We start from the raw sequence: 20,044 nt of genomic DNA on the forward strand, positions 1-20,044 counted from the left end.
CCAGTACCCACACTAGTTCAGGTCTTATGTCCAGGACTGACTCATGTTACTGCAAGCTTTCATTTACTGCAACCAAAGTGCAGAGTGTACCACATCACACAAAAGACAACAAAGTATTTACTCAACCCTGAAAACATTTTCAAAATCTTAAACTTATTTCAAGTCACTCTTGAGAGAGATGGACAATTATAAAGTGGCAGCTGCTATAGAGGAAAATCTTTGTAGTAAGAATGTGACTGGTGTATATCCAGTAGGTACAACTTAGTACAGACACCTCAGTCATTGGCAGTTCATAAAAACTATGTGCTCAGCACCTAGGGGCAGCCAAATGCCAATAAACATCAAGCTTACTGTACTCAGAGTTCTTTGTGCAGTTACTGATCTTTGCTTCTCAATAAAGATGGACTGGAGTCAAGGAGTAGATACAGTGATGGGGAAGTAAATCATCAGGCACATAGGACAGCCACTACACAACAGACCAAAAAAGACTGAAAGTCTTTTATTTGGAGATCAGAAGTTCTTGTTGGCTAGAAGTGGTGGAACATGGGCACAGTTTTATCAGGATCTCAAAAAACATTTCCTGTTGCCACTGAAGACAGACACAGGCTACCATGGACTACCACTCTCATGCCATGCTTGAGAAGACGAATTGAGATTATTGAGAGCTTCTGAGATAAGGAATGCAAGTAGATTTGAAGGACATTCAGAAAAGTACTGATTACAAGGACTAAAAAAAACCAACAAACAAAAGGCACAAAAAGCAGCCAATTTTCTGACTGATAAGCAGTCTTGTTAATACAGTTAACAGAGACTAGAGCACAACTCCTCCTGCACTGAAGTCTAAAACAGGTGAAATGAGACAGGCTGGTACGACTATTTCTCTGCACTGACTACAGAGAAAGTGAGAAGCATTTGTTCACTTGGCTATCTGTTTAGACACAGTACAGGTAAATGAGGTTGGGAAGAATCAATCCTAAGTGTGACAGAGGACTAACAATGCAATGATGAACAGCAATACAGTAGTGTGTGGGATATTGCAAGAAAAGGCAAGATGGTTCCCAAGAGGAACAGCTAGAGATACTGCTGTGAAATTGAAGAACAAATGTGTGGAATAAGGAATGAAAGAGAAAGAAGTGGAAACAAGAAAAAGTGTCAGAGGCAGGAAGAGTTTTGTAAATGGTTGGAGTCAACTAATATGTGCAAATCTTGGACCTCCTCTCTCTGAAAGATGAAATAATTCCTGGAGATAGAGCTTTCATTTTTTTTTGGTGGCCTAATTCTTCAAGGCCTAAGCAGGAAAAAAAACCCAAGAGTGATGACCACTAGGGGATGTGCAAAGCATGGAGCAGATCTGATCTCAAAATTCACAGAGACACCTACAAATGAAACTGAAGATTCCTGAACTTGCTTCAAGATTACTTTATGACTCATAAAAGATCAACACTGCTAAAAAGCTGTGCACTTCAAACGACAGAAAAGAACAACAGACACTACACCCTTCAATACAGATTACTGCTTTAGTATGAAGCTATTACAAGAACTTCTCAGGAAAGCAATAAGTTAAAATAAACTTTGTCAAAAATCAAAGTTAATCATAGAATCATAGTGTTTAGGGACCCACAAGGATCATCAAAGTCCAACCCCTGGCTCTGCACAGGACCACCCTGAGAATCACAGTAATGATGGTATTATCAGTGACAATGCCTGAGAGCATTTTCCAAGCGCTTCTTGAATTCCACTTTAAATAAAATTTAACAGCATCTATCTTCTATTCTGATCTTGCTTTGTGCAGTGTTTCATTCTTTCTCTTCCCCTGGGAAACATCATATTGTCCATAAATAAGAAGGTTGGGAAAGGGTTTAAAAAACTTCTTGTTGCCAAGATGCAACCCTAATCAATACAAAACCAAGTTTGAAATTACAGTTATGGGATAAAAACTGAAAAAGCAGCTTTTCCAAAGATCTGATCTCCTCCTTATATTGTGACCTTTCCAACCATTTCAGTTCCTTCTTCTCTTCTATTTCTCAAGCTTTTCCAAACAGAATAAAGACATTATCAAAAAACTCAAAACAACAGAAACTTTCTCTAGATAGTCCCATCCAAGTCAAAATTCCTTAAGACGATGAAATAAAACACAGTTGACTGGAGATAATGCTTCTTGAAACAGTGGACTTTCAGGTGTACTTGTATTGTAAGTGTTGGGTGTGGTATTTGCACAGTCAGCTTTCCAAGCAGCATGACATCCTGACAGAGAGCAAAATCTCAGAAGGAAACTCACCTTCCCCCTCAAAACCAAGCCAAAAAATCCCTACAACCTGCCCAAACCAAATGAAAACAAAAACACACCCCAAAGACCCCCAAAATTTAAAAAGCAGAAAAAGAGTGATGTGAATTTTGTTTTAAACCTTCTACCAACATTTGAGAATTGCCAAGTCCTTACAAATTAAAGTAGTGAGAGGAAAAACAAACAAACTAGAAGTTTTATCAGGAAACATTCACTATCCTCTAATGTAAAAGTGGCAGCACACTGAGACTTGTTTTGATGGGATACTTGCATTTAGTGCAGCTTCTCCACATTTCTCAATTGCAGCTAGACCCTGATTATGAATGTGAGTTTCCAAAAGTTTTTTCAGCTCTCCAAGGCCATCCTGGATTCGAGATACAAGGTTATACATGCGACCCAAGTCTGTAAAAAAGAAAAAAAAAGGAAAACTAACATCTCCCTGGCCATTACTTAAAATTCTCATTTACAAGTTGTCAACTTAGGAGCTAAACATCCATTGTCAACAAAAACACATATGCAACTGCTCCTGTAAAAAGCCAGAAAAAACAATAGTAAACGATTATACAGCAAACCTTTGCACTTACCTGGAAAGCTAACACTAGTTAAAGACAAAACAACCTGTTATACTAGGATCAACTTTTTACCTTCACAATGCAAACAAACTCAAGAATAAAAACCCACCATTTGAATGGCAGAAAAATTACTTCTGATTTTTAGTTTTTGCAGTTTTAAAGCAATGATTTAAAAATGGTGTTAAACCTCTCTTATTTAAGTAAGATTTTGAGGTGCTGCCATGAATTTGAGACTCTTATTAAAGTTACTGCTGCCTGTGCTACAAGTATAACATTTCTCAGCTGACCACTGTTCTTTAAATCTTATTCTGAACAGGTCAGTTCTCAAATATCTAACATTACTTGTAGCCCTTTGTATACCAACACTCTTACTTTGGGCAGCATCAGTGGTAACAGTTGGAAATTTAAAGCAAAATGTTGATACGACCTTAGCAGGTAAATTGAAACATTATAAATCAAATTTCCTTCAATAAAGCACTGTCAGTAAAAGACATCTCTTAAAAAAAAACCAACTTTGACTGATTACCAGTAGTAATAATTGTATCTGGAAGAAAAAAGAGGTTCTGAAAAGCATTACAATGGAATCAATGAAGGTAAAACTGTGTGTCATTTCACATATGTTAAGGCTTCATATTAAAATCTCACCAGTTTTTAGCCAAGACTTTCCAAATCAATCAGCAATTTTGGAAAGTCCAATACTGAAGAGGGTTTTGGTTTTTATTATTTAGTTTCAAAGGATAGACACTTTGTATTTTCTGAGAGTAGAATTCTTCCAAAAAAAAGCAAACATTGAATTGGCCATAAACCAGGTCCACAAACCTGCCAGTCACCTCTTGCAATCTTGCCCTCACTGAACAGGCACTCCAGTCAAACAGTAAACAATCAGATTATTTACTGTAAACTAAGGAGCATATTTCACCTTGTGGAACACATGGAAAGGTTGACAGCTGCATCTAACTCTTCTCAGGTGCAAGGACTTCTCTGAAGGGTTTGTGAGCAATTTATTACCACCAGAGGATTATCAGATTAAACAAAACAGAGCAATCAATGAGCTGGTGCTCTACCTAACTCTGAAATACAACACAGAGTTTGATACCTTCTAATACTGAAGGGATGACAGTTCAGTTAGGTTTCTGTGTAACACCTTCCTTTCCTTAAAACTTTGTAAAACTTAAACTTGCAGATTAGAAATTGAAACTTTTTTTTTTCTCTGTGAAAAACCATGATTGCAACCTGATGTTAACTTTTATAAGAACATATGAATAACTGACAGAATTTTAGCAAAAAGGTAGGAAACTAATGCCATGCATAGATACAAGCTGCTGCTGTATTTACCCACAAACAAGTGTTCACAGGTTGGTTTACAAGAATGCCTGTGTTAGGGGAAATAAGGAAGAGATGCTACAAAGTCTTATGGAAGATTTGCATGGTAACTCCACCTACATCATTACAGCCTTCTCCCAAAAGACCCAATTATTTCCTACAGGTATTACACTGATGTGAGTATGTAACACATGAGGAATGTGTCCCACAACCTTTATAACCAGTTTATGCATTAGTTGCACAATGGATTAAAAAGTTACAGAACACCAACAAGAGTGGCCTGTAATATGATATTCTCCAACACAGTTTGCATGGAAGGACCTCAAAACCAGTGTATTTTCAAGAGCAAAGCAATAAATATTTTAATCAAGAGCAACCTTTTATTGTAAGTTTAGGATAGTATACCAAAGGCTATACTAGTATATCACAAATTGGAGAATGAACTGATTGCTGTGATTAAAGAGTGAATTATCAGGCGGCCACTGAAAATACATTTTCTAATCTTGAAACCTCATGAATCTTAAAAAGGGCAAGGGAACTGCTACAATTTCCATAAGTGAAGCTTGATAATAGAGGAAAAAAATATTTTGAAAAAGAAGAAAAAATTAAGCATTTTAGAGAAAGTCTAGTTAATCTTAGAAATAATCCACATGAAACTAAACCCAAAGACACAGAACTAGACAGTGTCCAAGACACAAGATACTTCTTTTCCTTTTTACTTTGACAAACTTATGGAATTGCATCACTATGGCAAGTGATTGTACTAAGGGCTCACATAACCCATGAGCATGATAAAGTAGGAGGAAAAAAAAAGTCTGTGAAGGTGTCCTGAGTCCAGAAAAAACTTTTTTTTTTCTATTGCTATTTCAATTGTCAGAAGTCATTTAGTCATTTATGAAGTCACTTCACAAACCAACACCCATTAAAATCTCTTCCAACTATGGAGTAAATATTTACAAACACAAACAACATCTGACTCAAATACTAGTACAGATTATTTACATTTGAATCAGCTAACTTCTGACCTACTAATCATGCTCAATTGCCCTTTTTGATTTCAAAGCATCTTTTCATTATCAACATGACTATTACAGATAGTAATAATTTGTAGTTGCTATTTTAAGACCAATATACAATGACACAGAGTCATAGTTACAATTTAAAACTCTCAAATGACCAATTTTATCGTTAGTAACTTAACCACAGCATCTCTTTCATTCTGCCCCTTTCAGAAGAGCTATACTGCCATACTCAGACTTGAAATACAGATTTAATTAGTTCCCCAACTGGCAAATCAGAATCATGATTCATCCTTATCGTCTGCATGATCCACAGGAATTAGTTCTGGCTGTTATTTTGTGCTCTCTATAAACTCCTGAAGAAACTAATAGAAACCAACACAACTGACAATTCCTTAGAGATACCTAAACTCTGATAATCTTCACTTATTTCAGAGGTAGTGTTGAAGAAGTCTTTATTCTATGTGTTCTCTATGACAATATATAAGAATCATTTTCACAGCCAAAATTAACTCATCAATTAATAATTTCCACTCTTTCCTTGTGCTCTATATGCAATATTATGTATTTTATATATATTCTATTTTAAAAGCTACTTATTTGCATCTCTTCCTCTTTTAACATTTCTGACACATACTTTTGAACATTTTGGATTTTAAAATTCTCAGTGCTGACTCAGGAAGATCCACAGATTAAACTGAAAGACCTGGAAAAAGCACTGGTCTGTTTTTCACCTCCCACCTCTCCCACACAAGATTCAGCTCCTGCTGGAAAAATGGCTCAAGTGCTCTTGAAACTCTTCCAGCTATGTTAAGAGAAATCAAACTGTTTGATTGTGCTGTTCTGCTTTAATATCTGGGATTGGGGTAGGGTCCTTGAAGCAGTATCATCAGCCATCCTGATTTCATTAAAACCTGCTTGTCCATCAGTTTAGTGACTATCTTCTCTTAACCTAATTCCTGAACACAAGACATTTAGCTAGCACCAGATTTTGCATTATTCACAATTCATCAGGGAGGAGAGCTCTAGGCCTAAAGCCAGCGTTTGAAACTCCTTACCTTCATTTTTGTCAGCGTCCAACAAATTCTGAAACTCTGTATGAAATATCTCCAGATGTTTTTCGATGAGTACTTGCTCACACTTTCGTGCTAACTCATCTTGTGTGCTCTCATGGAGATATACCTGAACTCTACGCTGCTCCTCAAGAAGGCGAGCTTCAGCCTATGGAAACACAGAGATAAACATGAAACCCACAGGGAAGGTAGAACACAAATCCAACAGCAGAAAACAGAAAACTGGTGACTGTTCAGTCAATTCTTCTAGAAAACAACAAGAAGCAAACTTCTCTCTAGACTGGTGTTGTGAACCACCTACTTTAGCAGTTATTTTTCCAGGAATCATAATATACATTTGGAATCGATGTTTATGTTGATGAAAATACAATGTGCTGTTTAAATGGTGGGGGAGAATCACAGCAAAACTGTTTTCCTCTTGCTCATGAATAAGGAGTTTACAGATGGAAATCTGCTGTCAGAAAAAGAGAAAGCCTCTGACATGAGATGCTGGCAGTTTCAGGATCAGCAAGCTCTCCAGCTACAGGGGTAGTTTTGTTTAAGACAAACATGAATGTATTTCATAGCTCCACAAAACTAAAAGGCAGGAAACTACAATTTAACACTATGCCCATGACAAATTTATTTGAATAGCCTCATCTACATTCTTACACAGAAAAGCTTCCCAATAAACTACAGTCATTTAAATTATACTCCCATTTAATTTGGCATATGAAATGCTACATATGCGTATCTTCCTGGCAAACTAAAATTCTAAATGTCACTCAAGGAATAGAACTTATGGCGAAATGTAAAACTGAAATTGTTTACATAACAATTACCTCTATTTCATTTGCAGAAGTGTTAAGGATTCACATTACAAACCATTTGTAACTGCAGCACATTATTAGGGATAAAGGGTGTATGCCTTCTTATCAGCCCGAATTATTTAAATTAACAACATCATTAAGAAAATGGAATTAAGTTAATTCATTGTCTTAATATGCCAGAGTAACAAGTAAGCATGAAAGATCATACTCTGGACAATAAAAAAGGAACAGCTACACTGCAAGTGCACTGCACCATGCATAGACAGCTTTAAATCATCTAAGTCACTGTTAGCTTCACTTGTTCTGCAATGATTTTACACTTAGGTCTTGTGAAATGGTCCTGGATTACTGTTTCCTAGAACTAAACCAGTACTGATCAAAAAATAGGAAATGAAATCAGTAACTTGAGAAGGGATACAAGCTCCAGCTCCAGAGTACTTGCCAGTTTCTTACCAGTAAGAAATAACAACTTCCTTACTTAAGAGGAAATAGCAGCAAATCTTTCTTATGAACACTGGAACTACTTAGCCTGTATTTAATCAATTCTGTATTTCTGTAGTTCAGGAAATTCCACTACTTCTGATGCTACATCTTAAAATATCCTTAGACTTTCACTTTTAATGTTAACAGTCAACTCTCATTGTGAGCTCTTCTATGAAAAGAAATATTTACTCTAACTTCATGTTTCCTTATACTCTCTGTTTTATTTGGTGTTCGTATAACTCCATTTTCCTTTTAAAGTCACATTTCAGAAACAAGGGAAAAATAATTAGTTCACACAAGAGTATCTTTACTTGTTTCAACTATAAAGACAAAAAGTTCAGTGGAACACTATATTTCAAGGAACAGTCTTAAAAAATACTGACCTTTTTCCCTACAGCACATCAGGCTATGCCAACTTTACTCATGAGTTCTGGCCTGAGAAGAAAAATTCACAATCCTTCTAAACTCAGTAAGTCTGCCTATACAACCACATGCACAAATCCCAGCTCTAGTTAAGACTTCATTCATTATTCTACAAGACACTACCACAATTCTCCTGTAACAGGGTAACAGTCATGCTATGCTGGTGTGCCCTAGGGTACTCCAAGGTTTCTTTTGATTTTGCAATGCTATTTATCGCCAGACAGAACTCAAAGTACAGTGCTCCAGTGAGAATGTCAAGTAAGTGTACTAACAGCAGATTACTCTGTTCACAGTTCATGCTTCCATCAGATTACTTTTAAGATCTTACAGCCACTAGTGTGTAAGGAGATGCCAAGAGTGCCCAAATGGCTTCTATACATCTCCAATATATTAATTTGAGCAGATACATAAGGCTACATGCTTTCCTGCTGAACAGCTTTCCCCTGCTGACTGCTAACTTTGTATGTGCTTTCAGCTTCAAGCAAAGCAAATTGCTGTTTTGTGGATTTCTGAAGCCTTGAGGATTGTTTGGGGTACTAATCAGTTATTTCTACTTGCCTGTAATCTCTAGTTCTTGAAATAGCAATGACCTTCAGACAGCTTCCTACTGCCCTGTACCAAGGAAGTCTGCATGAGCCAGTCATTCAGGTTCTGAATGACTGAAATTCCTCTTTATACATACATTAGGATGAAAGTTAAAACAAGAACTTGAAAGGGAAGTAGCAAAAAATAATTAATTCACCAACAGAAAAGTAAACATAGGTTGGTCTGGTAATTATTGGGAAACTACTAAAGGCACAATTCCTTTTACTGTGTTATTTCTAGGACTTCCCCTCCAATCTTTTTTTTTTTTTTTGGGTAATTAATTGACTTTAATGCCAAGAGTTAAGAAAGGATGTGTTCTGTGGTAAAAAGCATTACGCAAAGAATATTTCAGGGAGGGATGTGTACTGCACATTACATACTTGAAAAGTTCTCTTATTTTTTAACTAAACTGAAAGGGAATAAAAAAGCAGCGATTCAGAAAGTGAAGAAAAGTACTGAGAATAAAATACATGAAGCAGCACTTGTACAAGGTGGAAGATGACCTATCTACTACCGGGTCAGTAGGACTGACCTGATAACCTGGCCAGAAATAGCCAATGTTTATCCTGCTTGCCCTTAGTTGCCCTGTCTGGGATCCCCAAAACTAGAGACAAGTTAAGAATTTAAATCTGGCCTCTGTTGATGAGAAGTACTTTGTAGGGGTTCATGACACTAAAATATTCTGAGAGAATTAAAGTTAATTAATGATGTATTTCCTTAGCCAGCTTGCTCAGGAAGGTACTTCAATACAAGTGTCAAAACCCTGTTCCTTGTATAGGAATGGTAAACTTGTGGTATTAAAGCAGAATTATTTTTTTGGTGTCTTGAAGTCTAAAAAAATCTGAAATTATTTTAACTTAATCTTCTGTTTTGACTGTTCAGAAAGGTCCACTGAAAGGTGGTAAGGAGACAAACTCCAGACCAGATAAACAGAGAAGCAACCCACTACAGGGAAAACTGGCTGCTTCTGTAAAATAACCATCATTTTAAGAAACTGACAATAAAAGCCTAGAATTTATATTCCTTTGTCTCTAAAAAAATCGGTATCCAGAAAAACAAAAATCACAAAGAAGATTAAGTAATTTACCTTCTTCATGTACTCTGTGACTGGGTTCTGTTGCAAGAATTCAGTACTTTCTCGTGTATAAAATCTCTCTGTGTCAGCAAGAAACTGAGATTCAAAGGATTCTTTATAGACAGTTAGTGTAGGTCCTTTTGCAAATGCATCATCTTCATTCAGCCCCAGCTCCACTAAAGGAAAAAAACCACAATCAAACAAACAAAGACCAAGAAATAAAAAAACTGGTTGTTATGAAGTGGTCTCCTGCAAATAAACAAGAACACTCCTAACTTAGATAAAAGCAATAAATTGGGACTGCATCAGCACCACTTTTAAAAAAGTACATTGATTTTGCATTTTAAAACTATCAGCACAAGACATTACTAATGTCAACTACACTTTTAGATACATTTCTTAAATGTAGGATTGTAGGGTTTGGAAAACTTCACCATTTCAAAGGCTAGTTCAAATTCTCCTTTCATTTTTCCCTCTTACGAGTTCCAGATTATATGCTTTTGCTTTTATTGATGAAACTAGTCAATAATTTGGATGGCAATGCTCTCAGTATTATACAAAAGGGAAAAAGCAACCCCACTGTGCTATGCAAGCTACCATCCTTACCCACTTCCAGATTTAGCTCCTTAATAACTGATTTGTAAATGATGAACACTCTTGTCTATCAGTTGCACTCTCAAGTTTCACAAATACAGTATAATCATCTGTTATGGTATAAAGTATCAGTCAAATGTGAAGTTAAACAATACAGAACTGCATTTACATTACTGTAAAAAAATCTTTACTGGACATATGAAGAGGTGGGATATTCTGGGCTCTGATAAGGTACACAAATTTATTTATTTTTAAGAAAGTAACAGAATCTTAAAGAAATCACATTTACCATAGGATTGTACAACTCCACTGATCAGCCTTGTATTGATAGTTTCACCATTTCTTTCCTTTTCAATCAATTTCAACACTGCATTTGTTACCTTAGAAAACAGGGATTAAAAGTTAAGTCAAGCACAGAGAAAGCAGCTGGTAGATCAAGCACCATACTTAATTAGGAGTCTATTTCCATATTCAAGAAAAGTCAGGTACCTTGAGAACAACATTTAAGTGAACACAAAGTTTCTACAGAGAATGATACTCCTTTAAGTTATACAACATAATTACAGTCTGATTAGTGGTAAGGTGTAGATGTATATTAAAGTTGCTTAGTATTCTTTTTCTTTAATTTCAAAAGAACACCTTCAAAGCCAAACTGCTCTTTTTGTTTATATGTGAAATACAAAACACTGTAGCAAGACCTGAGCTAACCACCTGTTCTTTGGACAAATAATCTGCTGCAACCACTTCATCATGAACTACTGATAAGAAGTGAAATCAACCTACACATGTACCTAAGAATTGTGATGGAATTGTTTTGTATTGTGCTGATTCACTAATTTTAAACATTTAGCTGACCTGAGTCTCCAAGGCATCAGTGTAAATTTAACAACCCACAGTAAAATCCTGGCCTGTCCCTATCTGTTCCCATCCAATCTTGACTCCCAAACCTTAAGACATGACTGTCATCAGCCTGTACTCCTGCCTAGCTTAGTACCACTGAAATGGCTACTTCAAGTCCCCTTAGCTTTAAAAAAAAAAGCCAAGGGTCCTCTCAGCAGAGAGATAACAGAACAGTCTTGGTATCAAGGTTCAATCACACACACAAAGGCTTATTCCTTCAAATATCTATCTTTTTTTAGTATCCCAAAGCAGAAGCAGAAGGCTCCATTTTATTTTCCAGGTCTGTCCACGCCCCCATCCCCCCAGGCTCCCTGAAGCAGTTACTTACAATATATGAAATTAACCCTATAAAATAACACTATAGTTGTAATATATTAATATACACATACCTGCTTATTTAATGGCCTGAATAAACAGTCTCTCCAGGTCACCAAGGCAAGCTAGAAGTAAAAGAAGGGAGAAGAAAGATGGAATGAAGAAAATATTTACATATACACATATACGTGTAGGGTAATTCCCTTTAAGGAAAGCTGGTGTAGTATGCAAACTAATGATAACTTCTAAAACTCTATTTTGGCACACACATTTCTCAAGCAATGAGACTGTTTCACATTAAAATTACAACTGGGTTTACCACTACCTTTACTATGTTGTTCCTTTTTCTAGCAGAGGATCCACTGCCAGCTATGGAAACTAACAAAACCCACTTTGAGTGACTTTGAAAACACACAGCTTTTTTTGTTGGCAGTTTCCAAGCTGACATAGTCCCTTAGCATTAGGCTGCTAAAGTCAAGAGGAAAGGAAGTAAGGATATCAACTGTTTTTCTACCATATGCAGAATTACGAAGTGAAGCAGGAAAATAGAACAGCACTTTCCTAACGCTTTACCAGTAAGGACAATAATTATCCTATATTTTAAAAAAAATCTTTTAGTTATCTGGGATACAGAAGTACTGTTAAGTTCTTATTTATATTACTTCACACTGCAAAAAAATTATCAAGATCACATATCAATCTTTCAGAACTGCACCAAAATAACTTACACCACAAACCAAATGTTGTCTGAATCTTAGCAGCTTGGATGCAAAAAAAATTGTAGAAATGTATTGAATTCAGAAAAAAAATATTATTTACTGCTTCATTTGGTGTTTGAAAAGCTTAGCTGAATTTTAAGTGGGATGACAAGGCCATGCTGAGGCACACAGATAACACCAAGCAGCAAATTCAGACATTTCAAGCATTCAGACAACCCTCAACAGTCTACTGCTGAAGTTCCAATACATACAGGCAGATTAAACATAAAAATAATACAAGGCAGATCAAACATCTCACAGACGCAGACATTGGAATTTTTACAAATATACTGAGGTAGGAGTAGGGAAAGAAGTGCGAATGCCACTTTGCCCACTTCTACAGAATGTCTATGAACCTCCTACAAGATTCAAGGAGTGATCTATAGAATGATAATGCAAACATGGCAGATGGAATGGACAAATCACTCAGTTCAAAAAGCTACTTACTGAATAAATTTCATATATTCCTTTACGACCTTCATCACACTCACGACGAACCCAATGTCGATTGAGGTAGGCACATATCCCATTCAATACTTTGCTTGAAAACCTATAATCTTCCCACTGTTGAGTGTAGAATTTCAGCACACTCTCATCCATCAAATCTTCACCATCCTGAAATGACAAGTTTGTCAGTACTGTTGTGTCGTTTTAAGCTACAACCAAGACATATCAGGGTATACAAACTGACTCTGTAATAAACCCACACCATGCAATGTATTTACAGGAAACACACTGCTAATACATTTAGTTCTACATTAGTAAAGCACAAAGCCAGTATGAGACTTTGAAATTAAAAGGCTGGGAAAAAAATGCATAGCGCAGATGAAGCTCCAGAAGACAACCCTGTCCCTCTGGATGCAAGACAACATCCAGCTCTATATTTTATCTAGTAGTTTATTTTTAAAACTAAAATAAAGGCATTTTCAACATGACACGCATCCATTTTTTCAGCATTCCTAATATGCTGGTTAATTGCTTGGAAAGTCTAGCTATTCTTGTTCAAGTACAGGACAGCTTCAGATGTCACGTAACATTACTTCCATTAAACACAGGAATGTTGTTTTGGCTTGAAGAGGAAAAGCAGCTCACAGGTGCAAGCTTAGGGACTGATCTATGTCTGAGGTAAGGCCAACAAAACATCCTAATGGTTACGGAGACAAAAGCACCTTTTAAGATTATTCAGTTTACATCCAGTGGCTGCATACATCTCTAGTCTTACTGATACAGCTTTTCTTCTCACCCCAGTTTATGCTACTACAAGTGCAGATTGATCTCATACCCCATCTTACCTTAAGGAGATTAGTCAAGTAGTTCTTCAGAAATTCTTTTAGCCGTTTGTACAATTCCAAGCCAACAAACTGAGCACCTCCAGGTGTCTGGCCCTTTTTTGATTTAGAAGGAGGTACTCCAGCTCCCCGTGCTTGATTAGATTGGTGTACACTGGTACAGTAGTTATAAACATGACTGACAGGAAAGTTAAGGAATACATTTGCCACCATAAGATTAAAAATACAATTAAAAAACAATGCTAATTTCAATAAGCTATTATTTATACAACTGTAAATGACTTAAACATAATGCATTACAAGATGCACTAGCCTACATCAAATCAAATCACAGCTAAGAAAATTAAGTCATTTTCAGCAGAATTATCTGCAGAAAAATTGTGTCAGACTGAGAGCACTGCCAATACTGACCCCAACATTAAATTAATTTAACGCTTACTTAACAAGACCATCAAGAAAACAAAGCAGTGGAATTTGCTAAGATTATTTAAATGGAATTTATTTGATCTACTATATTGGTCTTCTATAAATATATAAGCTTTCATTTGAACTGAAAGAAATTTCAATACTAGCCTCAAGCAACCTTCAGTAGTTAAAAACAGAAGAGAATACTTTTGCATTCTTTCAAATACCAGTCTCTATAAAAGATTTGGTCACTTAAGATTGGCACACAGGAGGAACCTGGAAAGCAGTAATGGTGAGACACACACACACACACATTTAAATGCACATCATGAGATTCACTATAACCCAATTTTAGGTTACAAATTAATCCAAACATTTGAGTGTAAAATCACAGAGTCATAGAATTGTTTAGATCAGAAAACACTTCTAAGATGAGTCCAACCACTAATATAGCACCACGAAACCATCTCCCTAATCACCATAAGGGTCTTTATATACCTCCAGAGACACTGATTCCACCACCTATCTGGGCACATCATTCCAATGCAGGACAACACTTACACTAAAGAAAGTTTTCCTAATATCCAACCTACATCTCCTTTGATGCAACTTAGGGCCATTTCCTCTTGTTCTGTTGCTTATTACATGGGAAAAGGGCATGACCCTCACCTTGCTACAGCCTCCTTGCAGGTAGTTGTAGAGAGCAACGAGGTTCCCCTTGAGCCTCCTTTTCTCCAGGCTAAACACCCCCAGCTCCCTCAGCCTCTCTTCATCAGCCTTGTGCTCCAGACCCTTCCCCAGCTCTGTTGCCCTTCTCCGAACACACTGCAGCCCCTCAATGTCCTTCCTGTTGGGAGAAGCCCAGAAATGGACACAGGATTCGAGATGCTAAGTACAGCAGGACCATCACTGCCCTGGTGCCGCTGGCCACACTATTGCTGATACAGGCCAGGATGTCATTTTGGCCACCTAGGTACACACTGGCTCATGTTCTGACAGCTGTCAGAGCAGCACTCCCAGGTCCTTTTCCATGGGGCAGCTTTGCAGCCCTCTTCCCCCAAGCTGCAGCACTGCCTGGGTTGTGGTTGAAGTGCAGGACCCAGCACTTGGCTTTGCTGAATCTTGTACCTTGGGCCTCAGCTCACTGGTCCTGCCTCTTTGGACCCCCCTGCAGAGCAGATCCCCCACACACTCCAGCAGATCTGCACCCTCAGCCAACTCTTTGTGCCCTGCCAAACCACTGCGGATGCACTTGATCCCCTTGTCTCAGGCACTGCTGAACAGAACTGGCTCCAGCCCTTGGGAAGAAGGCTTGTGACTGGCTGCCTGCTTGCTGCCTTGCTGCATGCATTCAGACAAATGCACTTGGTTGGGCTGTTGATCCCACCATCTTTTTTTTTTTTTGCTAGAAGCCCTAATTCTTATGTGACCAGGCAATTCTGTGGTTTCTAACACAGGGACCCTTTTTTCTTTGCTGCCACATGGATCTCTATCACCTACCTTCACTGAGATATCAGACTGAAGGACCTCACTAGCACACCATCCCTCAAACACTGGCATGCTGCCCCCCTGGTTTTATTCCTTTTCAAATCTCTCTCTAGAAGACCTGGTAACTCTGGTATTAGCAAAGATACGTTTCCCTTTCTGAGACAGGTGTACCATGTCTGTCACCAACAGCTCTGATGTCATATAAACCCAGCACTAGGTTGTTTAAAAAAAAAATAAAAATTGCCACTGACACCAGGCTCAGAGCCAAGTATTGATCTGTCAGCTCTTCCTGTTTATTCCTTCATAATTTCTTGGAACTGGAAAGAAAAGGTGTGAAAACTACTTCAGCTTCTGATCTCTTAACCAGTCACCCCATGTCCCTGAAGTCTCTTCATTACCTTTAGAGTTCTTGTTGCAACTTCACTGCTGTCTATCTGAAAAGTCTGAGAATTGTCCCAGGGTAGGAAGTCTGCTCTTTACATCTTTAAGCCAGGTATCAGACATGCAGAAGACGACCCTAGCAAGTGGCAGCAATATTTTCTCCTCTTATACTACTACAGCCTGGCAGACTTGCTGTAATTGTTAATGTAACATTTCAAGAACACATTCTGTTTTCTGATCTAAAAAACTCAAATATTCAGGATTCTTCCAAAGTAGTAAGTGGAAGTCATATTGTCCCAAACACTTCAAATAAGAAGGCATCCTTAAAGAAGCTGCATTCCACAAGCAAGCAAAATAAACTAGCTAGGTACCACCTAGATTGAACTCGATGAGAACTCAGATCTGACAATAAAAATCACCCTAGTGACTCACACAAACAACAATCAGCCAAAAGGAATGAAGCTACTGAGCACTCACTCTTCTACTTCCAGTCCAAGGACAGGCTTTTGAGTCACATCCTTGGTAGAAAACACTGTATTAATCAATCCAGAATGTTCAATTTTGTGTTTTCACTAGGTTGGAAAAGACCTTCAAGATCCAGTCCTACCCATGCCCTAACACCTCATCTAAACCATGGCACCCAATACCATATCCAGGGATGGTGACTCCACCACCTCCACCGGCAGACCATTCCAGTACTTTATCCCTCTACACAAGTGGACCCAACTTTAACCACTAGACAGGTTTCCTACACAGCACACCATGAACTAGGAAATTAATATATTGCAGAGACTTGACTTTTATCTTTTCCTTCACAAAGCCTAGCACAATAAAATGGCAAGACATCAGCATAAATAAATACCAAGAAAATTATAAACTACAAATATACGATGCATTATAGTCATTATAAAAAGATTTGCTTCTAAGTGGTAAAGCTCAAGAATTGTCTACAAATATCCAGTTAACTTCCTTGCAATAATTTTATAAAACACTTCATAGACAAAACACACCCTTAAACTGGGTTTAATGATCAGAGTATCCTGCATGCCACCAGGAACAAAGCTCAGGGTCTTCACATCAAACTGCATGGAAAGCATGCTCACAGTTTATATTTACATGCTTGTTTAGAAAGTCATTGCATTCTGTGCAAAGAAGTAATGCTCGTTGCTAAGATTAACCCTTTTTGAAAATATACAGTGTATGTTTATTTCTTATCTGTTACCTCATCCAGATGCCAAGTAAGTAAATTTCTCACAATGTCAACCAACAACTTAAGGGCTTCATTTGTACTGAATTGAAGCAATTGAACTTTTAATCAGCCTCTTATCTCTATCAGCCACTAATTTCTTGGACATTAATGATTTCTTCCACCTTCTAATCATTTGTTTGGTCAAATTCCCTGGCACTGCTGCTACTTTTACTATCTACACCTTGATTTCAGAATTCTCTGTTCAAGTGAAGAATAAGACACAGCACAACCATTTTCCTCTAGATATGCAACTTACTTTCTTGCCACAAACAAGAAAATCAGGTTAAGAAAAGCAGGTAACCTGTTACCCAACAGGGCCATTTTAAAATGGCTAATACATAAATTTCTCTAAATTGTTTATGGAAAACCTCTCCTGATACTAGGAAATTAGGACTGATTCATAAATACCCCCTTGACAGTCTTGCCTCCTTCCCCTCTCTTATCCCAAGTGGCTTTGAGCAAGCCTGAAAATAGGAAGACTGTCCAGATGAAGGGTAATTCTTGCAGTTTTGAGAGTACTGCCTGACAAAAACATTCCATTCATCTCTACAAACAATCAAAACAGCCTTCAGAAAAATAAAAGGCCAAGATTAGAAGACATAAGCCTTTTTCTTACCCCATATATTTTACTATTAAACCCAGGATTCATTGTAAAGTAAACACAGATACTGAGACCTTTTGTCCATGTCTGACAGTAATCACCTCAGAGCTGCAACAAAAGTAATTCCAGTACTGCTCATCTTTACCTTTTATTCTGGCTTGAGATTTGCTAGCCAAAGGGTCCAAGACAGCACCGTTGAAGTGCTCTAGTTTCATTGTTCCATACAAGTCAAACTGAAGTTAGTTTGCAAGTGTAACTCTTTGACATATTCTACATAAAGCATGCTCTCTCACACTTTGTTTACAATCTGTCCCCCCATCTGCTAGAGCCAGCAACTGACAGAAAGACTGACATATTCAAAACAAAATCAGATTTGTGCTGCTTACAACAGTCCATCTGAGAATCACAAGGGGAATGCTATGAAAAGAATTCCTAGCTGCAGAAAGCAAAATAAATCCCTCAATGCATGGTACGCTGGAAGCTATATACATACGCAAACAGCTACCAGGAAACATTTCTGGGGGTGTTTGCACTATTCTGTATGGCAATTTGAATACCATAAGAAGCAGAGAAGTTAATTCATCAATAGAAAAGTTTGAACCAGAGTGAAGCTGTGCTGATCCCCAAGTTTCAGGCTGCTGAACTTCAGATTTGGCCCAGCAGACAAACCACCTACAGGAGGAAGAGATCAAGATCAATTTCCTCTAACTTCTACATCTTCCAGTGAAGGAGAAATTTAATTTAGTTGTCTAAAATAAATTTGAGGTAGAAAACTGCAAGAAAGTTTATAAAATAATTCAGCATTGTGCTGCTGCAAGATGAAAAATCTTTTTCAGAGCTTTATTCTCCTCCAAAAGTCTTCAAAACAAAATATAGCCAAAGACAAATTAATTTTACCACCTCTGTCACCAATATAATTGACACTACTTCAGACAGCCTTGGCTCAGTTTCTAAAGATAGGCAACAGGAAAAAAAAAAATCCTGTGCTGCCACACCCTAATGGATTTAAGGCCTTGTACCAGATCACTTCCACTGGAAGAAAGGGTCCTGACACACAGCCCAGCTGGAGAGCTTCCTTGCCACCTGGTTTCCAGCAGCATGGGGGCTCATGCAGGCAGGCAGTCATGAGGCCTGGGGAAGGAACCAACACTACAGCCAGTGGTGGTCCCTGGCCCCAGACCCTTTGGTGAGCAGATCTGAACTTCTGTGCCCACACTGGGGAAGTGAAACAGGCTCTTTCAGCAGCACTGCATACATTTTTTGAGCAAGTATGCCAACAAAACACAAGCTTGAGCATGCCATGGTCAATTCTAATCTACCCTCTCCTCTCAAAAAGTACCAAAGTAATCCATACAGGTTTTATACTCCGAAAGCATCTGCAAACCAAAATTATATAAGAAAAATTATCAGTTGTGTGATTCAACACACAACAAGAAAGCACTCAGACACTACAATGATGAGTATACATCATTCAGTTTTGCATAAATCTTGTAGTTTTTAAAAGAAAATAGTTCTGCTGAGGTACTAACTGGTTCATCTTTCACCAGCACAGCCAGACCCTCAGAGTTCTTTAATTTTGCTATGAAAAATTAACATTACTGGAAGAAGTGTGAGGAACAGGTATGTAAAATTAAAGGAACTGAAAGGGAAGCAGAATTAACAGAACACAGCAGAAAACTACAGCACAGAGATGCCCACAATAACACAAGCCAAACAACTGTCCAATCACAATTTCTCTCATTACTTCTAGTATCTTTATTATAAAGATCAGTTTTAGGCATAAATTTGCTATTTCCCGGACTTTAAGCAGAAATTAATTTCAGGCTCAGTAGCTGGCCTGAAGGACTAAATAGAGATTAATTCCACTTTTGTAAAAAATCTGTATTTTCCTAGATTACACCAAAGGCATGTAAGAACATCAGATAGAGAACTACTGTAAACACTGACAGGAAAATTGCTAGGGAAGGCTACAGAAGCTTTGTATTATTGTAGAACCACTTCTAATACAAACAACACAGCTTATTATATTTACTAAAGAACAGCTTTACATATTTTCTTCAAAATTAAAGCCATTCAAGTCCTGTTGAAATCCAGAAGTTTAGGCTGGATTACCCCAGACATAAGAGAAGAGAAGCTAAGAGAAGTGGACATGCCTACATGACTTTAATGTTTTGTGAGTCAAACTCAAACGAATGAAGGAAATTCACATGAGTTTTTCAAATTATAAGGTTGTAAAAAACCAATCACTTTTCAGAACAAGTGCTTTGAACACTCACTTTAGCTTTGTGAGGAGCAGCAGTAAAACAAGCACCCCAGAAATCTTCATTCTTTTCAGGGAGGTACCAGAAAGAGATTTTATCTATGTTCAGCTCATCATCCAGGAAGTAAGGGTTACCCCCACAAAGCCATTCAGAGAAA

The 20,044-nt window shown here is 37.6% G+C and overlaps 1 protein-coding gene across 2 annotated transcripts in view; it reads right to left on the bottom strand.

The window, feature by feature from the left end:
* The window catches only part of CUL1 (cullin 1), a 52,306-nt gene that overhangs the window by 10,992 nt on the left and 21,270 nt on the right, over nt 1-20,044 (bottom strand). For both annotated transcript variants that reach the window (XM_054273927.1, XM_054273926.1), the window contains exons 3-9: nt 13,506-13,680; nt 12,661-12,828; nt 11,530-11,580; nt 10,530-10,620; nt 9,659-9,822; nt 6,257-6,419; nt 2,556-2,686 (exon numbers count right to left, since the gene is read on the bottom strand). In XM_054273927.1, coding sequence (XP_054129902.1) covers nt 2,556-2,686; nt 6,257-6,419; nt 9,659-9,822; nt 10,530-10,620; nt 11,530-11,580; nt 12,661-12,828; nt 13,506-13,680 — 943 coding nt within the window. The remainder of the gene's footprint in view (nt 1-2,555; nt 2,687-6,256; nt 6,420-9,658; nt 9,823-10,529; nt 10,621-11,529; nt 11,581-12,660; nt 12,829-13,505; nt 13,681-20,044) is intronic.

The sequence above is a fragment of the Melozone crissalis genome, unplaced genomic scaffold (genome assembly GCF_028551555.1).
Source record: "Melozone crissalis strain CALT ecotype California unplaced genomic scaffold, PUWL_Pcris_2 ptg000016l_1, whole genome shotgun sequence".
NCBI lineage: Eukaryota > Metazoa > Chordata > Aves > Passeriformes > Passerellidae > Melozone > Melozone crissalis.